Raw genomic sequence first — 21921 nt, 5'->3', positions numbered from 1 at the left:
GTGAGTGGTAAGCTGCAGGGGGAGCGGGTGGTGTTGGTGAATGTTTACGCCCCAAATTGGGACGATGCGGGGTTTATGCGGCGTATGTTGGGCCGCATTCCGGACCTGGAGGTGGGGGGCCTGATCATTGGGGGGGACTTCAACACAGTACTGGATCCCCCATTGGATCGATCCAAGTCCCGGACAGATAGGAGGCCGGCGGCGGCTTAGGTGCTGAGGGGATTCATGGACCAGATTGGGGGGGGTGGACCCCTGGAGGTTTGCGAGGCCAAGGGCCAGGGAATACTCGTTTTTCTCCCACGTACATAAGGCCTACTCGAGGATTGATTTTTTTTGTCCTGAGCAGGGGGTTGGTGTCGAGGGTGGAGGATATGGAATACTCCGCCATTGCCGTTTCAGATCATGCCCCACACTGGATGGACCTCGGGCTGGGGGAGGAGAGGGACCAACGTCCGCTCTGGCGCATGGAGGTGGGGCTGTTGGCAGATGAGGAGGTGGCCGAGAGGGTTCGGGGGTGTATCGAGAGGTACCTTGAGGCCAATGATAACGGGGAGGTTCGAGTGGGGAGGGTCTGGGAGACATTGAAGGCGGTGATGAGGGGGGAATTGATCTCCATCCGAACCCATAGGGAGAGGGGGGAGCAGAGGGAGAGGGAGAGACTGATAGGGGAAATGGTGCAGGTGGATAGGAGATATGCGGAGGCCCCAGAGGAGGGATTGCTGGGGGAGAGGCGTAGCCTTCAGGCCAGATTTAACCTATTGACTACCAGAAAGGCGGAAGCTCAGTGGAGGAAAGCACAGGGGGCGGTGTATGAATACGGGGAGAAGGCGAGCAGGATGCTGGCGCACCAGCTCCGGAAGAGAGATGCGGCCAGGGAGATTGGGGGAGTGATGGATAGAGCTGGGAAGGTGGTGCGGAGGGGGGTAGATGTTAATGGGGTCTTCACGGACTTCTATGGGGAACTGTACCGGTCTGAACCCCCGGTGGAGGGGGGTGGAATGGGGCGCTTCTTGGACAAGCTGCGATTCCCGAGGGTGGAGGAGGAGCAGGTGGAGGGACTAGGGGCGCCGATCGAGCTGGAGGAGGTGGTCAAGGGGATAGGGAGTATGCAGTCGGGGATGGCGCCGGGGCCGGATGGGTTTCCGGCGGAATTTTATAAAAGGTATTTGGACCTGTTGGGCCCCTGTTGGTCCGGACCTTTAACGAGGCAAGGGAGGGGGGGGCTTTGCCCCCAACTATGTCACGGGCGCTGATTTCCTTGATCCTGAAGCGGGACAAGGGCCCTCTGTAGTGCGGATCGTATAGGCCGATTTCCCTGCTGAACGCCGACGCTAAGCTGCTGGCAAAGATCCTGGCCACTAGAATAGAGGATTGCGTGCCCGGGGTCATTCATGAGGACCAGACGGGGTTTGTGTAGGGAAGGCAGCTGAATACAAACGTACAAAGGCTCCTCAAAGTTATTATGATGCTGGCTGTGGAAGGGGAGGCGGAGATAGTGGTGGCATTAGATGCGGCGAAGGCCTTCGATAGGGTTGAGTGGGAGTTTTTGTGGGAGGTGTTGGAGAGGTTTGGGGAGGGGTTTGTCCGGTGGGTGGGGTTGCTCTATGAGGCCCCGATGGCGCGTGTAGCCACAAATAGGAGGAGGTCGGAGTACTTTCGGCTGTACCGGGGGACGAGACAGGGGTGCCCCCTGTCCCCCTTGCTCTTCGCGTTGGCAATTGCCCCTGGCCATGGCGTTGAGAGAGTCAGGGAACTGGAGGGGCCTGGTGCGGGGTGGGGAGGAGCATCGAGTGTCGCTGTACGCGGACGACCTGTTGCTGTATGTGGCGGACCCGGTGGGGGGGATGCCGGAGGTGATGAGGATTATTAGTGAATTCGGGGTTTCTCGGGGTGCAGGTTGAACCTGGGCAAGAGTGAGGTGTTTGTGGTGCATCCGGGGGATCAAGAGGAGGGGATTGGCAGGCAGGTGGCGGGGAGTTGGGGGGCCCTGCACAAGCTCAACTTCACAAGGTTGGTGGAGCAGATGGAGGAGTTGTTTAAGAGGTGGGATATGTTACCGCTGTCACTGGCGGGGCGGGTGCAGTCCGTTAAGATGACGGTGCTCCCGAGGTTTTTGTTCCTGTTCCAGTGCCTTCCCATCCTTATCCCGAAGGCCTTTTTTAGGAGGGTTAACAGGAGTATCACTGGATTTGTGTGGGCGCATGGGACTCCGAGGGTTAGAAGAGTGTTACTGGAACGAGGCAGGGATAGGGGGGGCTGGCGTTGCCCAACCTCTGTGGGTACTATTGGGCTGCCAACGCAGCGATGGCGTGTAAGTGGGTAATGGACGAGGAGGGGGCAGCATGGAAGAGGATGGAGGCGGCGTTCTGTGTGGGCACAAGCTTGGAGGCGCTAGTAACGGCGCCGTTGCTGCTCCCTCCAACGAGGTATACCACGAGCCCGGTGGTGACGGCTACCCTCAAAATTTGGGGGCAATGGAGACGGCATAGGGGAGAAATGGGGGGCTCGATGGAGGCCCCGATATGGGGGAACCATCGGTTTGTTCCAGGGAGCTTTGATGGCGGATTTCTGGGCTGGCACAGGGCAGGGGTTAGGAGGTTGAGGGACCTGTTTGTGGAGGGGAGGTTCGCGAGCTTGGGGGAGTTAGAGGGGAAGTTTGGGCGCCCCCCCGGGGAACATGTTTCGGTACATGCAGGTTAGGGCGTTTGCCAGGCGGCAGATGGAGGGGTTCCCCTTGTTGCCCCCACGTGGGGTATGGGACAGGGTGCTCTCGGGGGTGTGGGTTGGAGGAGGGAGGATTTCGGACACATACCGGGTAATGCAGGAGGTAGACGAGGCCTCGGTGGAGGAACTGAAGGGGAAATGGGAAGAGGAGCTGGGTGAGGAGATTGAGGAGGGGACGTGGGTGGATGCCCTGGAGAGAGTGAATTCCTCCTCTTCCTGTGTGAGGCTTAGCCTCATACAGTTCAAGGTGCTGCATAGGGCCCACATGACTGGGTCGAGGATGAGCAGGTTTTTCGGGGGAGAGGACAGGTGTGCTAGGTGCTCAGGGAGCCCAGCGAACCACGCCCATGTTTTGGGCATGCCCAGCATTGGGGGACTTTTGGAAGGGGGTAGCAATGACGGTGTCGAGGGTGGTGGGATCCAGGGTCAAGCCAGGCTGGGGACTCGCAATTTTTGGGGTGGCAGTGGAGCCGGGAGTGCAGGAGGCGATAGAGGCCGGTGTTCTGGCCTTTGCGTCCCTAGTAGCCCGGCGGAGGGGGGGGAGGGGAGGAGAGGAGGGGGGGGGGGGGGGGGGAAGAGGGGAGGGGGGGGGTTTGGATTGGGGGGTGGAAGAACTGTGTACATGGGTCCGTGGGATGTGGCGGGTGCGATCTCTTTCCCTTTTGTTGTTTGGGTGCTTAGAACTTAGAACAGTACAGCACAGAACAGGCCCTTCGGCCCTCAATGTTGTGCCGAGCAATGATCACCCTACTCAAACCCACGTATCCACCCTATACCCGTAACCCAACAACCCCCCCCTTAACCTTACTTTTTAGGACACTACGGGCAATTTAGCATGGCCAATCCACCTAACCCGCACTTCTTTGGAGTGTGGGAGGAAACCGGAGCACCCGGAGGAAACCCACGCACACACGGGGAGGACGTGCAGACTCCACACAGACAGTGACCCAGCCGGGAATCGAACCTGGGACCCTGGAGCTGTGAAGCATTTATGCTAACCACCATGCTACCCTGCTCTTTTGTTTTTTTTCTTTTTCCTTTTGTTTGAAGTTGCTCTTGAGGTTGGGGGGTATTGTTTTTGGGGTGTTACCGCGGTTGTTTGTTAATAGAGTTAAGATGTTTATATTTTGTAAAAATTTCAATAAAAATTATTTTAAAAAAAAAAAGATATTGATGGACAGCCCGGGTCCTGTTTAATATTGATGGGCAGCTCGGGTCCTGTTTAATATTGATGGCCAGCTCGGGTCCTGTTTAATATTGATGGACAGCCCGGGTCCTGTTTAATATTGATGGACAGCTCGGGTCCTGTTTAATATTGATGGCCAGCCCGGGTCCTGTTTAATATTGATGGACAGCCCGGGTCCTGTTTAATATTGATGGACAGCTCGGGACCTGTTTAATATTGATGGGCAGCTCGGGACCTGTTTAATATTGATGGGCAGCTCGGGTCCTGTTTAATATTGATGGGAAGCCCGGGTCCTGTTTAATATTGATGGGCAGCTCGGGTCCTGTTTAATATTGATGGGCAGCTCGGATCCTGTTTAATATGGATGGGCAGCTCGGGTCCTGTTTAATATTGATGGGAAACCCGGGTCCTGTTTAAAATTGATGGGAAGCTCGGGTCCTGTTTAATATTGATGGGCAGCTCGGGTCCTGTTTAATATTGATGGGAAGCTCGGGTCCTGTTTAATATTGATGGGCAGCCCGGGTCCTGTTTAATATTGATGGACAGCTCGTGTCCTGTTTAATATTGATGGACAACCCGGGTCCTGTTTAATATTGACGGACAGCTCGGGACCTGTTTAATATTGATGGGAAGCTCGGGACCTGTTTAATATTGATGGGAAGCTCGGGTCCTGTTTAATATTGATGGGAAGCTCGGGACCTGTTTAATATTGATGGACAGCTCGGGTCCTGTTTAATATTGATGGACAGCTCGGGTCCTGTTTAATATTGATGGACAGCCCGGGTCCTGTTTAATATTGATGGACAGCTCGGGTCCTGTTTAATATTGATGGCCAGCTCGGGTCCTGTTTAATATTGATGGACAGCCCGGGTCCTGTTTAATATTGATGGACAGCTCGGGTCCTGTTTAATATTGATGGACAGCTCGGGTCCTGTTTAATATTGATGGTCAGCTCGGGTCCTGTTTAATATTGATGGGAAACCCGGGTCCTGTTTAATATTGATGGACAGCCCGGGTCCTGTTTAATATTGATGGACAGCCCGGGTCCTGTTTAATATTGATGGACAGCTCGGGTCCTGTTTAATATTGATGGGAAGCTCGGATCCTGTTTAATATGGATGGGAAGCTCGGGTCCTGTTTAATATTGAAGGGAAGCTCGGGTCCTGTTTAATATTGAAGGGAAGCTCGGGTCCTGTTTAATATTGATGGGAAGCTCGGGTCCTGTTTAATATTGATGGGAAGCCCGGGTCCTGTTTAATATTGATGGGAAGCCCGGGTCCTGTTTAATATTGATGGGAAGCTCGGGTCCTGTTTAATATTGAAGGGAAGCTCGGGTCCTGTTTAATATTGAAGGGAAGCTCGGGTCCTGTTTAATATTGATGGACAGCTCGGGTCCTGTTTAATATTGATGGACAGCTCGGGTCCTGTTTAATATTGATGGAAAGCTCGGATCCTGTTTAATATTGATGGACAGCTCAGGTCCTGTTTAATATTGATGGGCAGCTCGGGTCCTGTTTAATATTGATGGACAGCCCGGGTCCTAGAACAGTAGAACATAGAACAGTACAGCACAGAACAGGCCCTTCGGCCCTCGATGTTGTGCCGAGCAATGATCACCCTACTTAAACCCACGTAACCCGTATACCCGTAACCCAACAATCCCCCCATTAACCTTACACTACGGGCAATTTAGCGTGGCCAATCCACCTAACCCGCACATCTTTGGCCTGTGGGAGGAAACCGGAGCACCCGGAGGAAACCCACGCACACACGGGGAGGACGTGCAGACTCCACACAGACAGTGGCCCAGCCGGGAATCGAACCTGGGACCCTGGAGCTGTGAAGCATTGATGCTAACCACCATGCTACCGTGAGGCCCAAAATATTAAATATCCTGTTTAATATTGATGGACAGCTCGGGACCTGTTTAATATTGATGGACACCTCGGGTCCTGTTTAATATTGATGGGAAACCCGGGTCCTGTTTAATATTGATGGACAGCCCGGGTCCTGTTTAATATTGATGGACAGCCCGGGTCCTGTTTAATATTGATGGACAGCTCGGGTCCTGTTTAATATTGATGGGAAGCTCGGATCCTGTTTAATATGGATGGGAAGCTCGGGTCCTGTTTAATATTGAAGGGAAGCTCGGGTCCTGTTTAATATTGAAGGGAAGCTCGGGTCCTGTTTAATATTGATGGGAAGCTCGGGTCCTGTTTAATATTGATGGGAAGCCCGGGTCCTGTTTAATATTGATGGGAAGCCCGGGTCCTGTTTAATATTGATGGGAAGCTCGGGTCCTGTTTAATATTGAAGGGAAGCTCGGGTCCTGTTTAATATTGAAGGGAAGCTCGGGTCCTGTTTAATATTGATGGACAGCTCGGGTCCTGTTTAATATTGATGGACAGCTCGGGTCCTGTTTAATATTGATGGAAAGCTCGGATCCTGTTTAATATTGATGGACAGCTCAGGTCCTGTTTAATATTGATGGGCAGCTCGGGTCCTGTTTAATATTGATGGACAGCCCGGGTCCTAGAACAGTAGAACATAGAACAGTACAGCACAGAACAGGCCCTTCGGCCCTCGATGTTGTGCCGAGCAATGATCACCCTACTTAAACCCACGTAACCCGTATACCCGTAACCCAACAATCCCCCCATTAACCTTACACTACGGGCAATTTAGCGTGGCCAATCCACCTAACCCGCACATCTTTGGCCTGTGGGAGGAAACCGGAGCACCCGGAGGAAACCCACGCACACACGGGGAGGACGTGCAGACTCCACACAGACAGTGGCCCAGCCGGGAATCGAACCTGGGACCCTGGAGCTGTGAAGCATTGATGCTAACCACCATGCTACCGTGAGGCCCAAAATATTAAATATCCTGTTTAATATTGATGGACAGCTCGGGACCTGTTTAATATTGATGGACACCTCGGGTCCTGTTTAATATTGATGGACAGCTCGGGTCCTGTTTAATATTGATGGACACCTCAGGTCCTGTTTAATATTGATGGACGGCTCGGGTCCTGTTTAATATTGATGGCCGGCTCGGGTCCTGTTTAATATTGATGGACAGCCCGGGTCCTGTTTAATATTGATGGCCGGCTCGGGTCCTGTTTTATATTGATGGGCAGCTCGGGTCCTGTTTAATATTGATGGGAAGCCCGGGACCTGTTTAATATTGATGGGCAGCTCGGGTCCTGTTTAATATTGATGGACAGCTCAGGACCTGTTTAATATTGATGGGAAACCCGGGTCCTGTTTAATATTGATGGCCAGCCCGGGTCCTGTTTAATATTGATGGCCAGCCCGGGTCCTGTTTAATATTGATGGGAAGCTCGGGTCCTGTTTAATATTGATGGACAGCTCGGGACCTGTTTAATATTGATGGACAGCTCGGGACCTGTTTAATATTGATGGACAGCTCGGGTCCTGTTTAATATTGATGGGCAGCCCGGGTCCTGTTTAATATTGATGGGCAGCTCGGGTCCTGTTTAATATTGATGGGCAGCTCGGGTCCTGTTTAATATTGATGGGCAGCTCGGGTCCTGTTTAATATTGATGGGCAGCTCGGGTCCTGCTTAATATTGATGGACAGCTCGGGTCCTGTTTAATATTGATGGGAAACCCGGGTCCTGTTTAATATTGATGGACAGCTCGGGTCCTGTTTAATATTGATGGGAAGCTCGGGACCTGTTTAATATTGATGGGCAGCTCGGGACCTGTTTAATATTGATGGACAGCTCGGGTCCTGTTTAATATTGATGGGCATCCCGGGTCCTGTTTAATATTGATGGCCAGCCCGGGTCCTGTTTAATATTGATGGCCAGCCCGGGTCCTGTTTAATATTGATGGGAAGCTCGGGTCCTGTTTAATATTGATGGACAGCTCAGGACCTGTTTAATATTGATGGACAGCTCGGGTCCTGTTTAATATTGATGGGCAGCTCGGGTCCTGTTTAATATTGATGGGCAGCTCGGGTCCTGTTTAATATTGATGGGCAGCTCGGGTCCTGTTTAATATTGATGGGCAGCTCGGGTCCTGCTTAATATTGATGGACAGCTCGGGTCCTGTTTAATATTGATGGGAAACCCGGGTCCTGTTTAATATTGATGGACAGCTCGGGTCCTGTTTAATATTGATGGGAAGCTCGGGACCTGTTTAATATTGATGGGCAGCTCGGGACCTGTTTAATATTGATGGACAGCTCGGGTCCTGTTTAATATTGATGGGCAGCTCGGGTCCTGTTTAATATTGATGGGCAGCTCGGGTCCTGTTTAATATTGATGGGCAGCTCCGGTCCTGTTTAATATTGATGGGATGCTTGGGTCCATTTGACTACTAACGTAAACTCCTGTTCCTCCAGGTGAAGAAGGAAATAAAGAAAGAGAAGACTTTACTGCGTCGAAAGTCGGACCTGCCTCAAGATGTGTACACTATAAAGGCCCTGGAGGCACACAAGCGGCCAGAGGAGTACCTTAGCTCGAACCAAGAGGCTCTCTGACGGGATCCGAAGTCAGGATGCTGGATGAGGCGCCCTCTGTCAGTGTAAAGCAGAGAATGAACTGTTGATCAGTGTTTATGTAAAGCTGCATTCATTCTTTTGTCATCTGCTTATTTTGAGTTTCCCTCCATTGCTGTTGTTGCTCCCCTACCTCTCCACCCCCTCCTTTTCTGTCTGTTTCTTGGATTGGTTTGTATTTCACACAAATGGAAGATAGGAAGCCGAACACATCCAGAGAGAGGAGGAAAGAAAATAGCTGCAAGTACCCATAGAGATGTCCCTGTGACTGTGTCCAGCCTGGAGTGCTCTGCACTGTCCCTGTGACTGTGTCCAGCCTGGGGGTGCCCTGCACTGTCCCTGTGACTTTGTCCAGCCTGGAGTGCCCTGCACTGTCCCTGTGACTGTGTCCAGCCTGGAGTGCCCTGCACTGTCCCTGTGACTGTGTCCAGCCTGGAGTGCCCTGCACTGTGACTGTGTCCAGCCTGGAGTGCCCTGCACTGTGACTGTGTCCAGCCTGGGGGGGACCCACACTGTCCCTGTGACTGTGTCCAGCCAGGAGTGCCCTGCACTGTCCCTGTGACTGTGTCCAGCCAGGAGTGCCCTGCACTGTCCCTGTGACTGTGTCCAGCCTGGAGTGCCCTGCACTGTCCCTGTGACTGTGTCCAGCCTGGAGTGCCCTGCACTGTGACTGTGTCCAGCCTGGAGTGCCCTGCTCTGTGACTGTGTCCAGCCTGGAGTGCCCTGCACTGTGACTGTGTCCAGCCTGGGGGGGACCCACACTGTCCCTGTGACTGTGTCCAGCCTGGGGTGCCCTGCACTGTCCCTGTGACTGTGTCCAGCCTGGAGTGTCCTGCTCTGTGTCTGTGTCCAGCCTGGAGTGCCCTGCACTGTCCCTGTGACTGTGTCCAGCCTGGAGTGCCCTGCTCTGTCCCTGTGTCCAGCCTGGGGGGACCCACACTGTCCCTGTCCCTGTGTCCAGCCTGGGGGACCTACACTGTCCCTGTGACTGTGTCCAGCCTGGGGTGACCTGCACTGTCCCTGTGTCCAGCCTGGGGTGACCTGCACTGTCCCTGTGTCCAGCCTGGGGGGACCCGCACTGTCCCTGTGTCCAGCCTGGGGGGACCCGCACTGTCCCTGTGTCCAGCCTGGGGTGACCCGCACTGTCCCTGTGTCCAGCCTGGGGGGACCCGCACTGTTCCTGTGTGCAGCCTGGGGGGACCTGCACTGTCCCTGTGTCCAGCCTGGGGGGGCCCTGCTCTGTTCCTGTGTCCAGCCTGGGGGGACCCGCACTGTCCCTGTGTCCAGCCTGGGGGGACCCGCACTGTCCCTGTGTCCAGCCTGGGGGGACCCGCACTGTCCCTGTGTCCAGCCTGGGGGGGACCCACACTGTCCCTGTGTCCAGCCTGGGGGGACCCGCACTGTCCCTGTGTCCAGCCTGGGGGGACCCGCACTGTCCCTGTGTCCAGCCTGGGGGGACCCGCACTGTCCCTGTGTCCAGCCTGGGGGGACCTGCACTGTCCCTGTGTCCAGCCTGGGGGGACCCACACTGTCCCTGTGACTGTGTCCAGCCTGGGGGGACCCGCACTGTCCCTGTGTCCAGCCTGGGGGGACCTGCACTGTCCCTGTGTCCAGCCTGGGGGGACCCACACTGTCCCTGTGACTGTGTCCAGCCTGGGGGGACCCGCACTGTCCCTGTGACTGTGTCCAGCCTGGGGTGCCCTGCACTGTCCTTGTGACTGTGTCCAGCCTGGGGTGCCCTGCACTGTCCTTGTGACTGTGTCCAGCCTGGGGTGCCCTGCACTGTGACTGTGTCCAGACTGGGGTGCCCTGCACTGTCCTTGTGACTGTGTCCAGCCTGGAGTGCCCTGCTCTGTGACTGTGTCCAGCCTGGAGTGCCCTGCTCTGTGACTGTGTCCAGCCTGGAGTGCCCTGCACTGTGACTGTGTCCAGCCTGGGGGGACCCGCACTGTCCCTGTGACTGTGTCCAGCCAGGGGTGCCCTGCACTGTCCCTGTGACTGTGTCGAGCCTGGGGTGACCTGCACTGTCCCTGTGTCCAGCCTGGAGTGCCCTGCACTGTCCCTGTGTCCAGCCTGGGGGGACCCGCACTGTCCCTGTGTCCAGCCTGGGGGGACCCACACTGTCCCTGTGACTGTGTCCAGCCTGGGGGGGACCCGCACTGTCCCTGTGTCCAGCCTGGGGGGACCCGCACTGTCCCTGTCCCTGTGTCCAGCCTGGGGGGACCCGCACTGTCCCTGTGTCCAGCCTGGGGGGACCCGCACTGTCCCTGTGTCCAGCCTGGGGGGACCCGCACTGTCCCTGTGTCCAGCCTGGGGGGACCCGCACTGTCCCTGTGTCCAGCCTGGAGTGCCCTGCTCTGTCCCTGTGTCCAGCCTGGGGGGGACCCACACTGTCCCTGTGTCCAGCCTGGGGGGACCCACACTGTCCCTGTGTCCAGCCTGGAGTGCCCTGCTCTGTCCCTGTGTCCAGCCTGGGGGGACCCACACTGTCCCTGTGTCCAGCCTGGGGGGACCCACACTGTCCCTGTGTCCAGCCTGGAGTGCCCTGCTCTGTCCCTGTGTCCAGCCTGGGGGGACCCGCACTGTCCCTGTGTCCAGCCTGGAGTGCCCTGCTCTGTCCCTGTGTCCAGCCTGGGGGGACCCCCACTGTCCCTGTGACTGTGTCCAGCCTGGGGGGACCCACACTGTCCCTGTGTCCAGCCTGGGGGGACCCGTACTGTCCCTGTGTCCAGCCTGGGGGGACCTGCACTGTCCCAGTGTCCAGCCTGGAGTGCCCTGCACTGTCCCAGTGTCCAGCCTGGAGTGCCCTGCACTGTCCCAGTGTCCAGCCTGGAGTGCCCTGCACTGTCCCTGTGTCCAGCCTGGGGGGACCTGCACTGTCCCAGTGTCCAGCCTGGAGTGCCCTGCACTGTCCCAGTGTCCAGCCTGGAGTGCCCTGCACTGTCCCTGTGTCCAGCCTGGGGGGACCCACACTGTCCCTGTGTCCAGCCTGGGGGGACCCACACTGTCCCAGTGTCCAGCCTGGAGTGCCCTGCACTGTCCCAGTGTCCAGCCTGGAGTGCCCTGCACTGTCCCTGTGTCCAGCCTGGGGGGACCTGCACTGTCCCTGTGTCCAGCCTGGAGTGCCCTGCACTGTCCCTGTGTCCAGCCTGGAGTATCCTGCACTGTCCCTGTGTCCAGCCTGGGGGGACCCGCACTGTTCCTGTGACTGTGTCCAGCCTGGGGGGACCCGCACTGTCCCTGTGTCCAGCCTGGGGGGACCTGCACTGTCCCTGTGTCCAGCCTGGGGGGACCCACACTGTCCCTGTGTCCAGCTGTGTTAAGACTGAAATGTAGATTTGCAGAGCTGGCATTGAGTCCCTCCAGTGCACTGGGAATTTCTGTTGTGCTTCTCTCAGGTTTCCCTTCCTCTCCTAAAGGGTTTTGACTACTGCTGTGGTATGATTCTCTAGGTGCCTGCTATCCTCCAGCCAAGTGTTAAAGCAACCATTTAGTGCAGTTAGGCTGTTCGACCATCGAATGCATTGCAATCTGCCCCTGTCCATTGCAGCACTTTTTGGGATAGCAAACAGGAGTATGGTTGATGTACCCATTCCTAACCCAGGAAAAGCCAGTTGTTTCTACCCAACCGTAGATTCACCGCAGAGGGAATTGATATCTCAAAAGCATACCTGTCAATGCACCTTGTCTGACTGAACAGGGTGAAGTTCCATTGTTCGGGTGACACTCTGGCATACAGTTCAATCTGTTGCCCTGTAATTTGTGTCTTACCATGATGTTTATTTTTTTACCCTATTTGTGCAATCAACAGCTATGTAACATTCAATGAGTGACAGATATATGAATATAACATTGAAATACTTCAGTGTGTGACAATGATCATCCTTGAAATCCAGCACCAGTCCTTGCATTGAAGTGCTGTACTATCAAAGCGCCAAGCTATCCCTATGGCGACACTAACACAAAGTGGATTTGTGGGTTTTTTTAATTTTGTGTTTTGACAAGCAGTCGTTAAGATGAGGATTGTACACTCGGACATTGCTGGTGTGAGCAGTCTTGCCAGCTTCTTCCAGTATGTCGAGTTGTCACATTCCTTTCCCACAAATGAAAATAAAACACTTGGTATTATGCGATTTTTCCTCTTGATAGAATCATGTCAAAGTATTGAATGGAGTGACAAAGACTGTTTAATTTGGTAACACCATATTGATGCCTGGCTGGAGCAGAGGCTGCAGACATCCAATTGTTGCAGAGTCCCTGGGGATTGGTGTAAAAATCCAGATACACAGACTGCCACAGAGTGAGGGATTGTCCTCATCAGCCAGTCGGAGGACCTGAGCTTCTCCGTATAATGGGAATAACGTCCATTTCTGCATTGGTATGTAGAAGTGGGATTTCCAGAACTCTCTGATGTTTTATACATGTGGAGCCAATAAAATGAAGTGTGCAAAAAATAAAATCAAGTTACTGCGGATGCTGGAATCTGAAACCAAAGAGAAAATGCTGGAAAATCTCAGCAGGTCTGGCAGCACTTGTAGGGAGAGAAAAGAGCTAACGTTTCAAGTCCAGATGATCCTATGTCAAAGCTGAGATTTTCCAGCATTTTCTCTTTGGAAAATGGAATTAATGCATTTCACTGGCAGAAACTGAATGGGAGTCTTGGGTTTGTGCTGCGGTGGAGGTGGTATCTCTCGGATTAGCGTGTCCGAGGCCCACACACTTTCCCCTCCCACATTGGCACCAGGGTCTGTTAACTTGCTTTCTGAGAATCATGAGGTGTGAGAGCAGACAGTCAATATGGCAGGCAGTAGTGCTGTCTTCCCCATCCCTGACCTGGCCATTGAGATCAGCTGTCATACTCTTTACTCTTTCATTAATTTTCTGTAAAACTAATAAGCCTACCGTACAACTGGTGATGTTTTCCCATCAAGTAGAACATTCAAGCCCAGTAAAATTAATACATGCTTTGTTATAACACAGGCAGTATGTATTTTAAATTAAGGACTCTGCACCACGAGGTATGATAGAGTTATAGACCAGGAAGGAAATAGACTCCATTCTTTGGGTGAATAATTGTCCCAGTCAGGCCATCCATACAGTATTCAGCATCCATAAAGATGTTTATTAAATAGTACAGCACATCTACAAACCACATTGCTTTACCAGATTTTCTTCATTTTGATCGCATTATCCATTGTGTATGTTGGATATAGGAATTTATACTGCTCGCAATCACTGAACATTAGTGACAGCCTGATTTCATTGCTAATGCTTTGTCAGAGTCAGACGGTTGTGGTTTCAGGGCCGGTTTCATTGCTGGTCCATTATTGGTATTGGGGGTGTGTTATCCGTTAGCACCTTAGTGTTGGGGCAGTAATGCACTGTCAGTGTTGCTGTCTTTCAGAATTGATAAAATGAGGTCCTATCAACTTATTCAGATGCATGTTGAAGATTCCATGACACTAAGAGGGACAAGACATTTCTTAGTGTCTGACTCTACATTACTCGGTCAACACCACTGCAGGAAGATGATGTTATTTATTTGCATGCTTGGAATAGGAAATGAATTGGAATATTTGATCAGTAGGAAATGGATTAGGCAGTGATATAAATACAAGACACTAGTGTTAATGGGAAAATGCATGAAGGAGACTAAAACCATCAAAAAAGGGAAATGGAATGATGTAGGTTGTCCTCTGGATCTGTGCTGGTGCCTCTGTTTACCATGTGTTCAAAAATGATTTGGCTACGAGCATGGGAAGAATTATCTCTCAAGATTGCTGGTGCCAAATTAGAGGCCAGGTAAATTATGGAAAGAATACAGGCAGAAATAGGCTAGCAAAGTGGGCAGGCAGGTGACAAGAATACAGGCAGAAATAGGCTAGCAAAGTGGGCAGGCAGGTGACGAGAATACAGGCAGAAATAGGCTAGCAAAGTGGGCAGGCAGGTGACGAGAATACAGGCAGAAACAGGCTTGCAAAGTGGGCAGGCAGGTGACAAGAATACAGGCAGAAACAGGCTAGCAAAGTAAGCAGGCAGGTGACAAGAATACAGGCAGAAACAGGCTAGCAAAGTGGGCAGGCAGGTGACAAGAATACAGGCAGAAACAGGCTAGCAAAGTGGGCAGGCAGGTGACAAGAATACAGGCAGAAACAGGCTTGCAAAGTGGGCAGGCAGGTGACAAGAATACAGGCAGAAACAGGCTAGCAAAGTGGGCAGGCAGGCGACAAGAATACAGGCAGAAATAGGCTAGCAAAGTGGGCAGGCAGGTGACAAGAATACAGGCAGAAACAGGCTAGCAAAGTGGGCAGGCAGGTGACAAGAATACAGGCAGAAACAGGCTTGCAAAGTGGGCAGGCAGGCGACAAGAATACAGGCAGAAATAGGCTAGCAAAGTGGGCAGGCAGGTGACAAGAATACAGGCAGAAACAGGCTAGCAAAGTGGGCAGGCAGGTGACAACAATACAGGCAGAACGAAGCTTGCAAACTGGGCAGGCAGGTGACAAGAATACAGGCAGAAACAGGCTAGCAAAGTGGGCAGGCAGGCGACAAGAATACAGGCAGAAACAGGCTAGCAAAGTGGGCAGGCAGGCGACAAGAATACAGGCAGAACGAAGCTTGCAAAGTGGGCAGGCAGGTGACAAGAATACAGGCAGAAACAGGCTTGCAAAGTGGGCAGGCAGGTGACAAGAATACAGGCAGAAACAGGCTAGCAAAGTGGGCAGGCAGGTGACAAGAATACAGGCAGAACGAAGCTAGCAAAGTGGGCAGGCAGGTGACAAGAATACAGGCAGAAACAGGCTAGCAAAGTGGGCAGGCAGGTGACAAGAATACAGGCAGAAACAGGCTTGCAAAGTGGGCAGGCAGGTGACAAGAATATGGGCAGAAACAGGCTTGCAAAGTGGGCAGGCAGGTGACAAGAATACAGGCAGAAACAGGCTTGCAAAGTGGGCAGGCAGGTGACAAGAATACAGGCAGAAACAGGCTTGCAAAGTGGGCAGGCAGGTGACAAGAATACAGGCAGAACGAAGCTTGCAAAGTGGGCAGGCCGGTGACAAGAATACAGGCAGAAACAGACTAGCAAAGTGGGCAGGCAGGTGACAAGAATACAGGCAGAACGAAGCTTGCAAAGTGGGCAGGCAGGTGACAAGAATACAGGCAGAAACAGGCTAGCAAAGTGGGCAGGCAGGTGACAAGAATACAGGCAGAACGAAGCTTGCAAAGTGGGCAGGCAGGTGACAAGAATACAGGCAGAACGAAGCTAGCAAAGTGGGCAGGCAGGTGACAACAATACAGGCAGAACGAAGCTAGCAAAGTGGGCAGGCAGGTGACATGCAAAAAAACGTAAAGTTTAAATTCGGGTAAAAGACTGATTAAAAAATCCAGCCTAAATGATGAGATTATTTAGGGTGGTAAACTTAGAATAAGGGATGCAGAGAGAAAGTAATATTTAGATATGGGCAAAAGGACAAATGTAATTCTGGGTTTTAGATATGACTGTAAAAGGAAGTGATATGAATTCATGCAGGAGGTTGGTTCGGTCACAGCTGGAGTATTGTGTGCAGATTGAGCATCCCATTATAAGATGGATATTCAAGGTAAAGGGAACAATAGTGTTTCTAGAATGCTCCAGCCTCCTCTTCACCAGGATCATGAGGAGATGGGGGTGACCCAGCTTTCACAGTCTAGGTGAAAGAACCTGATCCATTGCTCCATTTGTAATACATTGGACCATTACTGTGTAAATGTGGCACCAACAATAGTTTGAGGTTGTAGCCCTAGTTAGTGCATAAGAAAGGTACCAAGAGCAACCACTGACCTGAGGGAACCTGGGGTAGAAGTCCTCTTACTGCCTTGTGGTGCAGCTTTACTGGCCTGGGTGTAGAGTCCATCCTGCGTTCTGATGGTGAAACTTCACTGCTGTCTCCAGTCTGCCGTCAGATAATTGTTGTATCCCGTATTTCCATATTAGTTGCACCAGCCTTTCCTTTCTGGGTAATTATTCAGCAATCCAGTGCAGTTATTTGAGGTTTATGCTGCTCGTGCAGAAGACGGGTTTGGAAATTAGGCCATTTTTCTTGTTATTTCAAAGGGGAATGGCTCATCACTAAAGATGCATGTACTTGAAGTGTCCTGATGGTGTCTGGAATCAATCTGACAAACCTTTTCTTAAATACTCATACAGTTTGTAATTTTCAGTCACGGATTCCAATTATATCCCCTCTTATTAGGGGCGGAGTAGCCCTGTTTCCTCCCACGCCTAGCTTGCTCCCTGCCTCTGACTGCCATTCATTCATTGTTGATACTTGGCATAACCAACATACAGGAATCGGAAGTTCATTTTCACTGATAAATGCCTTTTGCTCCCCAGTGTCTTCCTCTGGTGAATGTAGAGATTTCTTGCTGCAGCATCGGGCTCGACAACAGTTTGCTACCTCAGCAGGTAGCTATTTCTTGTTCAGTAATCTAGACAGGCAGGTATTTGGTTGTGGGCATCACACACCCTGCTCCAGATTACCAGCTCCAACAAGTAGAGCACATTGCTAGGCACCAACCTATTTTCTTGGAAGTTGGCCACAGTGATTAGCACTGCTGCCTCAGTGCCAGGGACCCAAGTTCAATTTCAACCTTGGGTGACTGTGTGAAGTTTCCACGTTCTCCCTGTGTCTGCTTGTGTTTCCTCAGGGTGCTCCGGTTTCCTCCCACAGACCAAAGATGAGCAGGTTAGGTGGATTGGCCATGCTAAAGTTGCTCCTTGGTGTCCAAAAGGTTAGGTGTTACTGGGTTGCATGGATCGGCTGGGGCACTCTTTCGGAGGATCAGTGCAGACTCGGTGGACTGAATGGCCTTCTGCACTGTAGGGATTCTGTGATCCTGGTTTTTGGAATGTGCATCAATTCCAAAGCATTGACATGGCTGAAATCCCATTATTGAACCCTGGTCCTAGATAAACCTGCAACAAGATCCAAAGACTCGCTCTACTGACCCTGGTAAATCTGTACTGATGCAAAATGCTGAACTGTTCCTCCAGAATAGTCCAATGAGAATGTAGCTTGCCTTCTAGGAATCTTAAAATTGTAGAATCTTTTTGAAGACTTAGCCAGGAGCTGTGAAGTGGTTCACATTGAACAAAGCCATTGGAGATGTAATTGGGATGTAAAATGAACAGGAAATTCTGCTAGGAAAGCTGAACGGGGCAAGGTGAGAAGTGTCGGGGATGTTGCACTTTTTCAAAGAGGTTTACGGGGTGTTCTTGAAGTGTCCTCAAGGCATACATTATACTCTAGTACTTACACCCCTGGAGGCAAGTAAGCATGTGGCAACTGCTTTAGAAAAACAAATCTAAAGAAGTGATTGGGGCAGCAGCTGTGGTCCTCAGCCCAGAATGGCTGAGAAGCCACCACAATACAGATTTCTTTAATCATATAGATGTTTTGAAAATCCCCCAGTGAGGTGACAGCAGGGCTCTCTGTGGAAGTGCAGTCTGAAAGAACAATGAACCTGCCCTCCCCAAACTCCCTGAATTTAGCACTCTGTGGCACAAACAACAGGTTTCTGGCACTGGTTTTCAAATCTGTATCCATTTGACAGTGAAGTAAATATTCCAGCCTCTTCCCATTTAACTACAAATTAAAGTTTCTGAAAAGAACGGTTTGTCAGCCTCTGTGTCCAGTCATGGATAGTGAGTGTTAGAGTTTGCCAGTCTCTCCACCTCAATGTAATTTTATGCTTACCTTGTTTTAAGTACAATGGAAACGAAGCAATATGTTATAATTTGATATCTCTTGGAGCATACACAATGTCAGTGAATCCTTACTCGGACTGTAATTTTAAAACAATTTTAAGATTCAGGCTTGTTCAGGGAGCTTGTATTCAATGTTGCACATATTCATGTACTGTATACTGTTGTATCACTGAGGGTTGGAAAAGAAAACCCCTTCTTGCCTCAGTCTCCTCCCATCCTACCACCAAATACAAGTGTAAAGCCTGTGACAATGCAGCTTTTTTTCTCATTCCAGCAGCTTCTTAATCATTCCAGTCTTAGTTTGGGTCATCTTGGATCCAATTGCACCATGGTATTGCTGTTGATAAGATTTGGCAGCTAAGGGTGTACTAGACCATAATACCTGCTGGATTCAGGCCTTTAGGTAACTTTGTCCCTACTTAGTTTTCGCTCACATTTAGTGCAGGCAAGGGTTGGAATAATTCATTCAATATGTTGAGGGCACAAAAGTCTTCTTGTATGTTAGGACCAATTATTCCTCATCCTAACTCCATTGCAACATCAATGTTTTTATAAATTCACAGGATGCGGACATTGACGGCTACACCAGCATTTATTGCCCATCTGCAATGATACCTGATTTTATGTAATTATTTTTGCCTCCATCAAGATTTTATTCCAAATGTTGATCACCCCTACCTCTTGGTAATTTGCAAGATTTTAATTTTCCAAACTGCTTTCTGTAATCTTGGTTTGTTCAAGCACCTCCTAGGAATTGTTTCAAATATCTTTTTTGTCTGCCCAGTAGAATGTTTTTGTAGAATGTCTAACCTATTAAGAACCATCTGCCCCTTGAACTAAAGTGGGATTGACCAATTAATTAGCAATGAAATGGCCACCATCCTGTCGAGCAATGTAGCTAATAGCATCAGGTAAATTACCTTGAGAACTTAGAATGTTTGTGGGCAGAGTAAGGCTGCTTCTCTGGTCCTTTGATGAGAGAGTTTAACCCCCCACACACCATCCTGGTATTCCAAAAGCCATTTCTAGACCCAGTGTTGGTGAGAGCCTATAAGCTACCAGCCTGCTTTCTGTTCTAGAGCAGTATGCATCACTGTAAAGAGAAACGCAAAAAGACAAGCAACCCAAGCAATATCTTGATAAACTGCCATTCAAGACATCTGTGGACCAGTAGTTCCATTGCTAACTAAAACTGTTGACACTGAACCACACCCTGTTTTGTAGCATTCCCAAGAGTGATAGCCCCTCTAGCAGCAGAGACGCTGATATTTTGGCAGTTTAAATATTTTGTTGAATATTCATGGAGCACTTCTGGAAGGAATCAAAGTCAATTTTAAAACACTTATGAACTGATTTCAGGACAAGCTCATTCATTCTGTTCCACAGAAGTGGTTAGCTTTTTTTAACTGCTTTCCCTGAGCAAAGATATCACTTTCAACTGTTGTGAAAAGTGCACAGCTGCACCCAGCATTGACTGCTGTCAGCAATATTAAATTGAGTTGGTGAGAGTAGAAAGAGGGCAATTTCTCTGGACTGGGACATGATTTCACTTCTGAAGGAAGCCTTTAATCATTGCCTGAATGGTGAAGTAGATGGAAATGTAGCAGTTTCCATTTTGCAGCACATAGGCACCATTTTAAACTACTTGCTCAAGCTAGAACATTGAAGAGTTAACAATGGACTTCTGTACCACAAATCTTCAACTCACTGAAAGGGGTCAATTCTGTGCAATGAATCATCAACACCTGATCATGGAGTTTTGTATATGGAATTTTTTTTCATTTATGGAATTAAGCATCCTCAAAACTAGAGGCAAGGGTTCATTATATGAATGAGTAACTGAGGGTCTCCCAGGGAGCTGCTGTGGCATTGGACTCTGCTAGCTTCCTCAACCCTACTGCAATTGGTACATGATGAAAGGGGGGGGGGGGGGGGGGGGGGGGGGGGGAGGAGAAAGAGGGAGAAGGGATTCCCAAAAGTAAAATGTCTCAATTTTCTGACTGACACTAAGCTGCTTACAGTTAATATTTGTACATATGTTGTACTTTATTTTAGGTAGAGTATTACATAGTATTGAACTGTCATTTTGTACAGATGTTCATGTATGTACAGAACAAATAAAATGGGTCTCAAAACAATTTTTTTCCCTGAATGCAGTCATGCTACAGTGTGTTAAAGAAGATACTGCAAACAGCCAGATACCCAGGATTAGCCTTAACACTGCTCTCACCCTCCCTCTTAGAAAGGAAAGGAGTGAATCAAACACAAGAACAGTTATGGTAGGAGAGAAAGTATGCTTCAGGTTTGAGGGTTTGCACTCTCTGCTGCCAGCCAAAATGAAAATCATCCCCAGTCCATCTTACTTGCAAGCAGGCGGCACAGTGGACTGCTACCTCAGCACCGAGGGCCCAGGTCACTGGAGTTTGCGCATTCTCACCGTGTCTATATGGGTCTCACCCCCACAACCCAAGATAAATTGGCCACGCTAAAATTGACCCTTAACTGGAAATTTTAAACAAATTCTTGCTAGCAAAGTGGCTGTCAAAATCAGCCTCTAGATCTTTGAGTTCATGGGAGAATAAACTGACGTTCCTGTACTCACTAGTTGCATACTTGAGAATACAAACCATGTTTATCTAACCTACACTGTGTTAAAGGAGATACAGCTTGGAGGCAGATACCATAGCTGTTTACATTGTCAGACAAACAGAAAACTGGGCATCACCACATGTATGGTGATGGTAGCTCACCAAGTGAAGGCCTTCTGAATATGGTTTTAATGTTTTTGGATTTACAGAGCAGATAAATACAGACAGGCAAAGTTTGGCACAAACACCAAGAAATCACAGCTTGTTAAATGGGCTGGCATTACAAACATTCAGAATTACAGTTAAGTATGGAGCAGGGACACAAAAAAAATGTTCTTTTGATTCTGAACCTTTATCATCGGGGCCCAAACTTCTCAGTCAGACCAGAAACAACATCTCAGCAGCAGTCGGGTTTGAAGATTGACCTAGACACAGGCAGGGAGCTGCTGGCAGCATTTACTGCCCATCGTGGCAAACATGTTTCATTAAGCTCAACAGCGAGGAATGCTAACAATGAAACACATAACAGTGTCGGCTGCAAATATTCGCAGGATAGGTACAGCACTGGCTTTGATACAGAGTAAATGCCGCCACAGTCCCAGAGGAGCATAGGCTGCTCTCCCCTTTGATGTGGAGATGCCTTCTTACTGTGCTCCCCTTTGAGTGTGCGCTGACTGGTAATGATTTAACCCGAGGGTCACCATACCACAGACAAGGAGAATGGGTGAGATGGCCTTTATGAATCACCACAGCCAGTCCAAGAAATTAATCTACGTTGTTGGCATCACTCCGCGTCACGAACCAACTGTCCAGCCAAATGAGCTTTACAAGTAAAATACGTCCCGGACAGATAAGAGTAAAACCTTTGTCCCTACCTCAGAACAGGGCCTCCCCTTTATCATCAGTGTGACATATAATTTTCCCATACCAGCTATCCTGTGATGTGTCTCATATTTCCAATTTCAGGTGTTACTATGCTCCGGTCTACACACCAGCCAGCCTCACTACACGGCCACTTTCATCCCACCAAGCTGCAATAGGTATGAGCTCAAAGATACAAAACCACAATCAAAAATGTTCAGAAACTGCTCGTCCCCCTTGAGAGCTGTGAAGTCAATGTGAACTTGCCCCAAACAGCAGTTTAAACTGTT

The 21921-nt window shown here is 50.4% G+C and overlaps 1 protein-coding gene across 3 annotated transcripts in view; it reads left to right on the top strand.

The window, feature by feature from the left end:
• Positions 1–18427, top strand: part of LOC119966971 (serine/threonine-protein phosphatase 2A 56 kDa regulatory subunit delta isoform) — a 233781-nt gene extending 215354 nt beyond the window's left edge. For 2 of the 3 annotated variants that reach the window (XM_038798936.1, XM_038798937.1), the window contains exon 16: positions 8282–18427. In XM_038798936.1, coding sequence (XP_038654864.1) covers positions 8282–8419 — 138 coding nt within the window. In that variant the 3' untranslated portion in view covers positions 8420–18427. The remainder of the gene's footprint in view (positions 1–8281) is intronic. The other variant, XR_005460886.1, reaches the window with a different exon arrangement.
• Positions 18428–21921: the final 3494 nt, after the last annotated feature.

Source organism: Scyliorhinus canicula, chromosome 6 (assembly GCF_902713615.1).
Source record: "Scyliorhinus canicula chromosome 6, sScyCan1.1, whole genome shotgun sequence".
NCBI classification, from domain to species: domain Eukaryota; kingdom Metazoa; phylum Chordata; class Chondrichthyes; order Carcharhiniformes; family Scyliorhinidae; genus Scyliorhinus; species Scyliorhinus canicula.
This window is presented reverse-complemented; position numbering and strand designations above follow the sequence as displayed.